Genomic DNA, 11846 nt, shown 5'->3' on the forward strand with positions numbered 1-11846 from the left:
GTTAGTTTCATAACTCAAATCTCAATCAATGGTTTAAACAGAAACAAATGGAATATGTAATTATGATTTTTTACTGCATTTTGAGTTGAATTTCAAAAAAGCTCTCCCATTGTAACAGAATTTACATGATTATTTTAGTCTTGTCAGTACATGACAGTAAGTTTTTGAATCAGAAATTAACTTCCATCAGGTTCTGACACAGTCATCAAAATTACACTTGATTGAACAAGCTCAAATACTTGCATGACTTTGAGTAAACCATTGCTATTTGTGATCACTGCTTATTTTGTGACATTGATTTCCAGGAAGCCAAGTTGACTGACCAGCTGCCGTTGATCATCGTATGTGACAGGTTTGACCTCGTCCATGACCTTGTCCTCTACCTGTACAGAAACAGTCTCCAGAAGTACATTGAGATCTACGTGCAGAAGGTATGCAATGAACTAAGGAGGCCCTTAAAGAAATATGTCATTTGAAAAAATCCACCAAAACTTAACAATTAATATACTTAATTTTTAAATACTTTCAGAATGTATTAAGTGAATGATTTTGCTACTGGTAGCACTAATAAAGAATGATTTTGCAGGCCACTCACAGTTGTTATTTTATCTGCAAAATGTGAATTGTATTTCATGATAATAATTGACATCGTAATGATCCTCGTTATTTTCAAGCCTGTTTTATTTTATTGCTTTACTGGATTACGCAGCAATATAAAGATGTTAATATAATACAAGTGTATGGCATTCAGGCTTGTTCATATATGTGACCACTCCATAAGACCCCTCAGCATTGCTGTTGTCAAAATATGTTGTTCTTACAAACAGGTGAACCCATCTCGTCTGCCGATCGTGATAGGAGGACTGCTAGATGTTGACTGCTCCGAGGATGTAATTAAACAGCTCATCCTGATTGTAAAGGGCCAGTTCTCCACAGATGAGCTTGTCGCTGAGGTCGAGAACCGTAACCGCCTCAAGCTGCTACTGCCCTGGCTTGAGATGCGCTCTCACGAGGGTGTGGTTGAGCCTGCCACACATAATGCACTTGCCAAGATTTACATCGACAGCAACAACAATCCTGAGAGATTCCTAAAGTTAGTATTTATTTCAGCCAGGTGTTACCATGTGTTTTATGATCAAGGTTCAAATTATAAAATGTGAAAAGTTATAAATAAAGAAGTTTTATACATATTTCAACCTGATTGATATGTACATAAAGCAGTTTTGATCAATTTTCTTCATAAATTAGCACATTTAATGTTTTGTTTCAAGGTGTTTGATGCAAGGGTTTCAAAATTGTTGAAACTTGCATTTATAATATTCCATAAGGGTTAAGCTTAGCAATATAGGATACTCTTATATGAGTGACAATATTCAGAATTGACATTGCACAGAACCACCCTGAAATAAATGTTCATGTACATGCCTGTTGAACCTATAGTCACATAATAACCCTGGACAAACGAATGCACACAGAACTTGATTTATGCTTTTACCCTTAAATCTTTTCGTATCAATGAATGTTGTAAATCAGTAACGAATTCGTAATGCTTTGTCACTTGTCTGAGGGTGTTCGAAGTGATTTGAGCTTCATAACATATATATATATGTATATATGTTTACACTTTCAGGGAGAATCAATACTATGACAGCAAGGTGGTGGGCAAGTACTGTGAGAAGCGAGACCCACATCTCGCTTGTGTTGCCTACGAGAGGGGCCAGTGTGACAAGGAACTCATCAAGGTACGTGTGTACAAGTCTCTGGCCTAGTTCACACACTACAGGGAGCATTATGTTCGAACACTTATGGATAAGGGCACACCTGTTTAAGCCCATGACTCATTGTAAAACATTAATATCTTTTGGTTGTTTTCTATAAACTGCTGGATTTTACCCCAGTTTTAATTGAGAGACAGAATTGTTGATTTCAATGAGAATGGCATTGTATTAAAATTTTCATGTGTATAATTTACAAGGCTGTGAAAAATGTACTCCAAATTCAATTTACCACTCATTTATTAAATGTTGAGATTACTTCATGTAGGAACATAAACTTGATTAAACTGATAGTTATTATACTGATGACAATAATATTTACTGGTCCTTAGACCTTGGAGATAATTCGCTTGACACTTGTATGCATATCTGCAGGTCTGCAATGAGAACTCGCTGTTCAAGAGTGAGGCACGCTACTTGGTGCGTCGTCGGGAACCAGAGCTCTGGGTTGAAGTCTTGCAGGAGGATAATGAGTATCGCCGACAGCTCATCGACCAGGTAAACTCACACATATTGAGGAATAAACAATCAGTAAAATAGATGGAGGGCGGTCTTGATCAAATTTCAGCCTCATGTCAATTGATAATACTTGTATGTTCAACTTTGAGGTCGCATGCACATTCATGATTCTACTAAACCCTTCTCTGTGTAACAGGTTGTGCAGACAGCGTTGTCAGAGACCCAGGACCCGGAGGACATCTCTGTGACAGTGAAGGCATTCATGACCGCTGACCTGCCAAACGAACTCATTGAGCTGCTAGAAAAGATTGTTCTGGACAGTTCAGTCTTCAGTGAACACAGGTAAGCGAAAAAATAGTATTTACTTTTTATCTTATCAGTTATTCATGGAATTGATGAGGTTTGTCCTGGGCGTTGTGTAAAATCTTATAACCTATGCCATTACTGAAAAATGATAAAAGATATTCAAATGAACCTTGGTATACATGTTCCCAGAGCCAAAACACACATATGAAGCATGGCCCATAACTCTGGCTTTAATAATTGTAAAGTTATGACCCTTTTTCAGCTGTTAAATAACAGAAGAGAATTGGCATCTAATCAACAGTGCTCTTACGATTAATTAAATATCGTACAAAGAAGTGTCACCATACTTAAAAAAATGGAGGTTTTCTTTGACAAACCTGTCCATATTTGTTAATGTGAACAATTTGATTATTGACGTAAATATCTGTTATTAGTTATGATTTGAACTTAGTTATCAAGGAATGGGAAAAAAAAGAAGATTCAGTAGGTTATTATTTAATGTCAATCGGAACCATTTAACATTTATTCCTTGATATTGAAGTATAAATGGCTTTTTCAACTTTTAATTGTCAAAAGAATTATTATGTCTCTCCCCTGGGGAGACATATTGTTTTTGCCCTGTTCGTTAAGTCAGTCAGTCCATTCGACGCAGTTTGTTTCTGCTAATGACCCCTATGTTCTTTGTCTCCAGTGCAAAATTACAAAGTTCATCACTATCATTGTTTATTACTCACCTATGACCACATAATGACAAGGGCTTTTTCAAAAATGCAATCTCTAGTTGTCAATAAAGTACATGCTATATATATATTATATCTTTTGTTTGTTTGTGTTACCAGGAACCTGCAGAACCTGTTGATCCTGACAGCGATCAAGGCTGACAGGACCCGCGTGATGGAGTACATTAATAGGCTTGACAACTACGACGCCCCCGACATTGCCAATATTGCTATCACTAATGAGCTGTTTGAGGAGGCATTCGCCATCTTCAAGAAATTTGAAGTTAACACATCAGCCATTCAGGTAAGTGTTCATGGCATTTAGGCATTCTTGAAGCATTTATCATTATTAGGAACTTTAGATTGTTAAAAAGGTTTTAAAAATAGAAATGTTGTGTTGAATAGTATAACCTTCAAGCACAAAGACCTAGGTATTTAATTAAGACCACATGCTTTTTCAGTCAAATTTCTATTGGCTTGTGCTTAAATCCATCACTGTTTACTAATTTAAGGTTGTCTTGTTAAAATACATGGATGCCGTTCCCCTCGCTGCCTAAGACTTGGTAGTTGAAGGTTTTAGAGCATCCTAGAGTAAACGTGACTTCTTCACCCACGGCAGTACTGCTCTAATACTGAGCAAGTTCTCATTGCTGTGGCTTTGCGAGTTCAAACATTTAACTATTGCATTGTTTCAAAACCTGTTTTGCAAAAAAAGGTTTCTTGTTAAATTTGTGATCTCTGTGTTTTTTTCTCACAATTTTGGAAATGGGAACAAACCTTTAAAAAAATCTGTCATTTTGACTGAAATTCAGAATTCCATTTTTGCATAAAATTGAGCAAGAATGCTTTAAAAGATAGACAGAAAAGATAAAAGAATGTAATATTGTTTAAAGAAAAAAATAATTCTTTCATACAAATACGGTTTTAGGGTCCACTTAGTTCTTTATAAAAATTTCAAAACAATCTTAATTTCCACAATTTGGGAAAAAAATATATATTTCAGCATTGGGATTGGGACTGAATTGCAGTCCCAAATTGGTCTGTAAAAAACCCTCTGAATGCTACCAATTGAAGCATAGTGTATGATATATTTTTCAAGTTTGTATTAAATAAAACCTTATAACAAATAAAATGTTTTATTAATAGATCACTATTTTTCTTACAGACACATGCTTTCTCTATTGTAGGTTCTTATTGAGCATGTGAACAACCTGGACCGCGCGTACGAGTTTGCGGAGAGGTGTAATGACCCTGCCGTGTGGAGTCAGCTCGGTCGTGCCCAGCTGACTGGTGGTCTCGTCAAGGAGGCAATAGACTCGTTCATCAAGGCCGATGATCCAACACAGTATATGGAGGTGGTCAGCGTCGCCAGCAAGAGTGGTATGTGTGAAGATTTCCAAGTGTAATTTTTCCTTGAAAATAAGAGGCCTCAATTATCTCTCAGACCTAAGATAAATCTGTTTTGGAAAACCTCTTCTGTTTTAGGTAGATATAAGGGCAGTTGATTAATAATCATCTTCCTTGAGTAAAACCATTTCTAATCCCCAAAAACACAGCAACAGTCATAGTCATTATTGAAACTTTTGTAAGGAATATTGTAATGTAGCTATATGCGTGTACCTAAGCTTCATAAAACTAACCTCAATGTTTCTCAACAGACAACTGGGAAGACTTAGTGAAGTACCTACAGATGGCCAGGAAGAAGGCACGTGAGACCTTCATTGAGACAGAGCTGGTGTACGCCTTCGCCAAGACCAACCGCCTCGCCGACCTGGAAGAGTTCGTCTCTGGACCAAACCACGCCAACATCACACAGGTATGGAGTGGGGAAAAGTGGGGCATGTTTCATTGTGTTTATATTACCACTTTATATGGAACATCATAAAGCGTTTGTCTATAGTTAGCAAGCTCTAAATGATGATATCAGCTTCGAAGTCAGAAGATAAATACAAATAAAATATTGTGACTTTTATAATGGTCAATGACTTGTGTTCACTAACTAATTTGTATTAAGCTTTGGAATCATAAAGCATTAAATCTAATATCACAAACTTAGGTGATGAACATGTTACAAGCATGGCTGTATTTATTTTGATTTTAAGCAAACCTGGCAAATAATTCAGCTGTGCAGGGCTTGCAGCTAGTTCTTATTTGAACCACAGATTGCTTCATTTATACCTGGTTGTATTGAGTAAGTCTTCCTCTAAAATAGTTTCCTTGGTTATAAGGTATACATATACAATCTTAATCACCAGGTTGCCGACCGCTGCTTTGATGACAAGATGTATGACGCTGCCAAGCTCCTGTACAACAACGTGTCCAACTACGCTCGACTGGCGATCACGCTTGTACACCTTGGAGAATACCAGGGGGCTGTGGACGGGGCTCGTAAGGCCAACAGCACCAAGACATGGAAAGAGGTATGATGATAGATATAGTTTAAGATTAATGTGTAGCAGCTGTTTCAGGCATGTTACAAACATTGTAGAAGACAGGTCCTCCATAGGAACATACCACATACCATTGTATTTTTTCATCCTTTGTGAATAAGGCAAGGGTTCTTTGTAATTGTAAAAAAAGTAGCAAAATGTCTTAAATAGTGAATTTAGCCACTCTCAGGTGCCTTGGTGGGGGTCATCTTTACCCTGATTAAGCTTTTGTCTTTAAATATTTTTTTATAGCCTAAGAGAGATTTTAAACCAATCTGTATTGGTTGTTTGAGTTTAAAAGGTTTATAGATGAAATAGCTCCCAGGCCATATTCAATGTTAAATGAAACATTGAAACGCACTTAATAATATATTAGTTTCTCTCTTTTTCAGGTGTGTTTTGCATGTGTGAACAATGAAGAGTTCCGGCTGGCGCAGATGTGTGGGCTTCACATTGTGGTGCACGCAGATGAACTAGAGGAGCTGAACAACTATTACCAGGACCGTGGATACTTTGAGGAACTCATCGCTCTTCTTGAGGCAGCATTAGGTGAATATATATATATATATATATATAAATCTGAGGCCATGATTACACACATGCTCTTGTGGAAATCTAGACTCCGGCTCGGAAAAGCACTTATATTAAATTATGAAGAATCATCTTTATTTTGTTGGTTTTACAAAAATAAATGTTCGTTTCAAATAGTAATAAAAATTAAGAAATTTCTTCATCATAGCTTTACTAAAATGAAAGGCTACGATTAAATGAAGATTTGCAGTCTTGCCACTTGAGCCTGAACTCAGACTTGACACTGTTCGTAATCATGGCCCCAGGGATGATATAGTTCAGGATTGAGTGCCTGTATTTTTACTGGACATTTGAAATAGAATAGTAAGGAGTACCTAAGAATGGATATGAATGGCTTTCGTAACACTTGCACACTGATAAAAAAGTGAGATTTGCTTGTTGAATATAGTAATATTTCACGGTTTCCATCTGCATTGATATATGAATATGTTTTTGACCTTGCTCTTGTTGATTACAGGGTTGGAGAGGGCTCACATGGGCATGTTCACAGAACTAGCAATACTGTACTCCAAATACAAACCCGAGAAGATGCGAGAACATTTAGAGTTATTCTGGTCAAGAGTCAACATTCCAAAAGTAAGTATGGGTAAAAGTAATGCTATAGAAATGTCATTTTAATGACTTCCATGCATTGGACATAATGTGTTCTTAATTAAGACTTTGGACAGGGAGATACCATTTTTGTAACAGTATTATTTATTTTGAATAACCCCATGGATAAAAAGTTTTTGGGTTGATCAGTAATTTGTGAAGTTAATAAGTTTCTAATTTGAATAAGATTTGCATGTTAATGCAGTGTTTTCAACCTTTTTTTGAATGTGTCCAGAGCCTTATAATTGTGGAAGTAGTGACAAAATACCTAAAAATGTAAATTATACCATAAAATATTTCAAACAAAGATACAAAGCAAATCTCCTTTTATAGACTGTGTTAAAAGATAAATGGTTATTTATAGGATTGTGAATTTTTTTGTGTAATTTTTGTGAAAAAAAGTAAAAAAAAATGGTGTTGTGAATGGGGCCAAATTTATTCAGTGTGCAATGGATGATCATTTTCAACAGCACAAATATATTCATTCAACTCTTCAAAGCTTAAGATTGTAACCATTTCTGACGTTATCGTGTATTTTTCCTGCAGGTTTTGCGTGCTGCAGAGCAGGCCCACCTATGGCCCGAGCTTGTGTTCCTTTATGACAAGTATGAGGAATACGACAATGCGATCCTCACCATGATGAACCATCCAACAGAGGCCTGGCGCGAGTCACAGTTCAAGGACATTATCACCAAGGTGGCCAACATTGAGCTCTACTACAGGGCGATCCAATTCTACCTTGATTACAAGCCGCTGCTCCTGAACGACATGCTGATGGTTCTGACTCCCCGTCTGGACCACACCCGCTCCGTCACATTCTTCGACCGCGTTAACCAGATTCCACTAGTGAAACCGTACCTTCGGGCTGTGCAAAAGAATAACAACAAAGCTATTAACGAGGCTCTTAATAATCTGTTCATTTTAGAGGAAGATTTCCAGGGTCTTCGGGCCTCTATAGATGCATATGATAATTTTGATAATATATCTCTGGCTCAGAGATTAGAACGCCATGAACTGATAGAGTTCCGTAGAATAGCTGCTTACCTTTATAAAGGTAACAACAGATGGAAACAGTCGGTGGATCTATGCAAAAAGGATAAACTATTTAAGGTAGGTGTTACTGTTATCGTCCTAATTTATCAGATTTACCATTCTTACAGTTTAAAGTAGATAGTATACCAACTATAAGCCTAGGTACGTTTTAAGGCTCACAAGTGAAGCCAAATTCTAACACCATTTGCACAGGGGTTCTAAAGTTCAGGATAACTCCTGGAATCTGAATTGAGAACTTAACTTCAGACTATTGTACAGTTGTAAAGATTGGTTTTTGCTTCCAACATTTGCACCAAAAATAGTAGGAACTTTGAATAGTCCAACACCCCTTAAATAAATCCTGGGGCAAACACTGCCTGAATTGAATATAAATTACTTAATACAAAATTCGAAACGGGGTTTAATCTTCTCTACCTTGCCTTGAGGATGACTCTCTCTTACTCTAACAGGCCCCCGACTAATTCTCAGGATTGACAGGATTATCAGCTGTTATAACCCCTCATTGCAGCATTTAATTTCTAAAAAGTATTAGATAGTACCATTCATGTTTTGTAGGTTTCATTAAGGAATAATTCTTTATGAAGTAAAGGAAGTGAAATATGATTAAAAGGTTTACCCTTAGGCAAAAAGTAGCATACAAACAGAAGGATTTAAGGATATGTCAGCAACTTGTGCATTTGTCAAAGATACATCTAGTGCTCTTTACAAAACATCCCTAATCTATGTTTCAGGATGCAATGCTGTACGCAGGAGAGTCAAGAAATATTGAGATCGCGGAGGACCTGATCGCTTGGTTCCTGGAGAGCAAGTACCACGAATGCTTCGGCGCATGTCTGTTCCAGTGTTACGACCTGCTGCGTCCAGACACAATCCTGGAGCTCGCCTGGAGACACAACATCATGGACTTTGCCATGCCCTATATGATTCAAGTCGTCAAGGAATATGTCACCAAGGTAAACCAAACGTGATGTTTCTCACTAGATTTATCAATTAAAACCAATTAAATTGAATTTTACTAAAATTTAAGAGTGAAGGAACCAAATTGTTTTGAAAATCTGTGCAAGATCCAGTTTATTTCACTCATTTTCCTAAAATTCTATTTTCAGTGGTGGCTGAGCCACCCATGAAAATTTGGCTTTCTGTGGTCACTTGTCTGAATTTGATTTTTGATCTAGCACCTATTTTATCAATTTAATCAGTCATCAAAATTAGACCTTGAATGAAAAGGTGTTTTGCATCAAATTTGTCATTGTCATATATAGTGCAGAATTTTAACAAGCCAGGAATGCATTTTAGCAGTGTTTATTGTGTGGGCTTGTTTTAATTTCAACCACTGTTTAACCTGTAAAACTTTCCACCCATCAGGTTGACAAGCTTGAGCAGTCGGAGAATGTGAGGACAGAAGAGGAGGAGAAAGCCACTGAACAACCTATTGTCTTTGGTGAGTTACCTTCGTCAATTACTGCGTCCATTGTCACTCATGCCTAGTGTTTTAAATGAGAACTCTTCAAGATTTCAAATTTCTTGAACATTTAGTTGTTTCCATTTAATGTTGTGTTAATAATTACAAAACAAGTCATTTGTAAAATATACAGACAAATTTACTGTTTTATTGCTTTTCTGATAACCATGGCTCTAAGTATACAACCAATTCCTATAACTCTGGCTTTAGTCAAATTATGCCCCATTGCTCAACTGATAAAAAGGCAGACAAGCATTTTTGTTTGCTTCATGGCTATCTTGTTTGTTTAATACAGTGTATTTGACAATTTCTTAGTCAAATGGAAGTACTTTGATTTTACCTCCAAACCCTCTATCTCGGATAATAATGGATAGGGCTTTTTAATTATAAACTAAAGTTTAAGTAAGTTATGTGTTTGTCTTATAACATTGTTGTCATTGTGTTTTACAGCTGAGCCCCAGCTGATGTTGACAGCAGGCCCAGGGATGGGAGGAGCTCCCAGTCCAGGCATGTATGCCCCACCACCCCAGCCCGGATACAATCCCGGAATGCCCATGCAAGGCCAGCCGATGCCCGGCCAATATGGATATGGCATGTAACAACAAGGCCCAATAGCACATCCACACATGGATTGGATAAAGACACTTTGCGACTATGACCTATTAGTCTTAAAAAGTGGGACGTTATATTCATTGTAATCATGAAATTCATGCTATACGCTGGTGGCTTCGTTACAAAGGCAGTGGCTACATGTATGCCATGTATAAAGCATTCTTGTGGCATGTTTGTTTTATTACAAAAGTTCACGCATCATTGTTATTAGAGATATGATCGTTTTTTCTGCAATGTTTATATCATTGAAAATACTCTTTTCCGGATTTAAAGAGTCATATATTTCAAGGGCCAATGTCCTGCATGTTCAGCTTGAAGTTTGTGAAACATTTTTATTAGAGTTTTATTTAAATTGTCATTGTTTCATAAAAATTTGTGTAAGTGACACTGACTATGTTTGAAAGATAGAATAACTTTTAATTATGAGTTGTTTATTGTACAATTGGATGTATATTTCTTATTTTCATCAACTTGAAACAGAGAATTTGTCTTGTGCTTATAATTTTATTCGAAAATTTGAAAATCATGTACTAGAGGGACCCGTCAACTGTTTGTTCTATTTATTATGTTTTTCTTTATGTGATTTTACGATGGGTTTGACGCGGTATGATTGACAGGTATTGTTATTGTTGTCTGTTACGATTGTCACGCACGCGTTCGTATGTTGTCTGTGGCTTCACTCTATATTCTTGTGCGTTTTTAGCATTGTAAGTAGAACTGGGTCGAAACGTGCGATGACCCTTTAGAAAAAAATGTTCGACTTGATATTCATGTATTTGAATGTAGTTTAGGCTGATATGAAAAAAGTGTGACGTTAACTTTACCAATTGAATATATTATCAATATAACAAACCAAATGTGTTGGTCAATACACCTAGTTTGATAATTGATGTGCAATTTTGGCACTATGGTGCACATGTTCGGATATGGGGACATATCGGTGAAAAATTTGCTACTAAATACCAAAGTTTTGTGGAATAAGTTTTATCCGGCATTGAATAAGACACAAGCTATATTGTGTGGTGATTCAAAGTTAAATTTTTCTGAGTTGGAATATATTACACTAGAAGCAAATACCTCAGGCGTTGATAATTCCGTAGCTTAGAGAAGTCATATTAAATAGACGTATAAATTTATAGCCTTTGAACTTAGTATGATTGTTGTTTTAAGTGTGTATGTAATTGTTTGATTTGAGATTTTATTAATTTATGATTATCAGAATATACATATTGTATGAATTCGGATGTAAATAATTGTTAGAAAAAAAGAAATACATGTAAACATAATCATTACAATAAAATTCCCAGACCCCAAAAGATTGATTCTATTATCCTCATGTATCCAATCAAAATCTGTTTGAAGGTCATGTGACATAATTAACCAATCACAGAGGTTCATCAATTTGTGACCTTCCAATCAGAAGCACTTGATGAACAGTTTGATTGTATTGTGCTTTCTGATTGGATATGACAAAAAGTTGTGTATCAGAATGAGTATATTCATTAAACTTGTATTTCCAATACACAAATATTAATAAACATTGAATTATTGTACGATTTCTTGTTTGTTGATTATCAATTTAAACATTCTCCATTGTGGTACCTGCTTTATAATGTATATATCAAGACGGAAATTGCCACAGCCTTGTGTAACAGACTGCAGAAATTGCTATGTGCACCTGTCGGGGTTCGAACCCACGACCTCTCGCTCAGCAGGCGGACACTCGACCGCATCGCTATAAAACTAGCTCATGAGCGAGACAGTATAAGTGCCGCTATATACATCGTATACCCGGTTACACTTGCTTCTGTCCGCATTTTACATTACTTGACAAGAAGTCGATCACTCT

At 36.5% G+C, this 11846-nt stretch overlaps 1 protein-coding gene and 1 non-coding gene across 3 annotated transcripts in view; both read left to right on the top strand.

The window, feature by feature from the left end:
- LOC128231283 (clathrin heavy chain 1) overlaps window positions 1-11550 on the top strand; it is a 28929-nt gene extending 17379 nt beyond the window's left edge. For both annotated transcript variants that reach the window (XM_052943907.1, XM_052943908.1), the window contains 15 exons: window positions 306-431; window positions 828-1093; window positions 1631-1742; window positions 2151-2273; window positions 2431-2576; window positions 3380-3563; window positions 4447-4639; window positions 4918-5075; window positions 5515-5679; window positions 6081-6237; window positions 6737-6855; window positions 7417-7980; window positions 8655-8876; window positions 9289-9364; window positions 9836-11550. In XM_052943907.1, coding sequence (XP_052799867.1) covers window positions 306-431; window positions 828-1093; window positions 1631-1742; window positions 2151-2273; window positions 2431-2576; window positions 3380-3563; window positions 4447-4639; window positions 4918-5075; window positions 5515-5679; window positions 6081-6237; window positions 6737-6855; window positions 7417-7980; window positions 8655-8876; window positions 9289-9364; window positions 9836-9984 — 2760 coding nt within the window. In that variant the 3' untranslated portion in view covers window positions 9985-11550. The remainder of the gene's footprint in view (window positions 1-305; window positions 432-827; window positions 1094-1630; window positions 1743-2150; window positions 2274-2430; window positions 2577-3379; window positions 3564-4446; window positions 4640-4917; window positions 5076-5514; window positions 5680-6080; window positions 6238-6736; window positions 6856-7416; window positions 7981-8654; window positions 8877-9288; window positions 9365-9835) is intronic.
- LOC128233118 (small nucleolar RNA SNORA79) lies at window positions 3792-3935 on the top strand. The gene has a single exon (XR_008260617.1). It is a non-coding gene; the product is annotated as a small nucleolar RNA SNORA79 (small nucleolar RNA).
- Window positions 11551-11846: the final 296 nt, after the last annotated feature.

Source organism: Mya arenaria, chromosome 4 (assembly GCF_026914265.1).
Source record: "Mya arenaria isolate MELC-2E11 chromosome 4, ASM2691426v1".
Taxonomy (NCBI): domain Eukaryota; kingdom Metazoa; phylum Mollusca; class Bivalvia; order Myida; family Myidae; genus Mya; species Mya arenaria.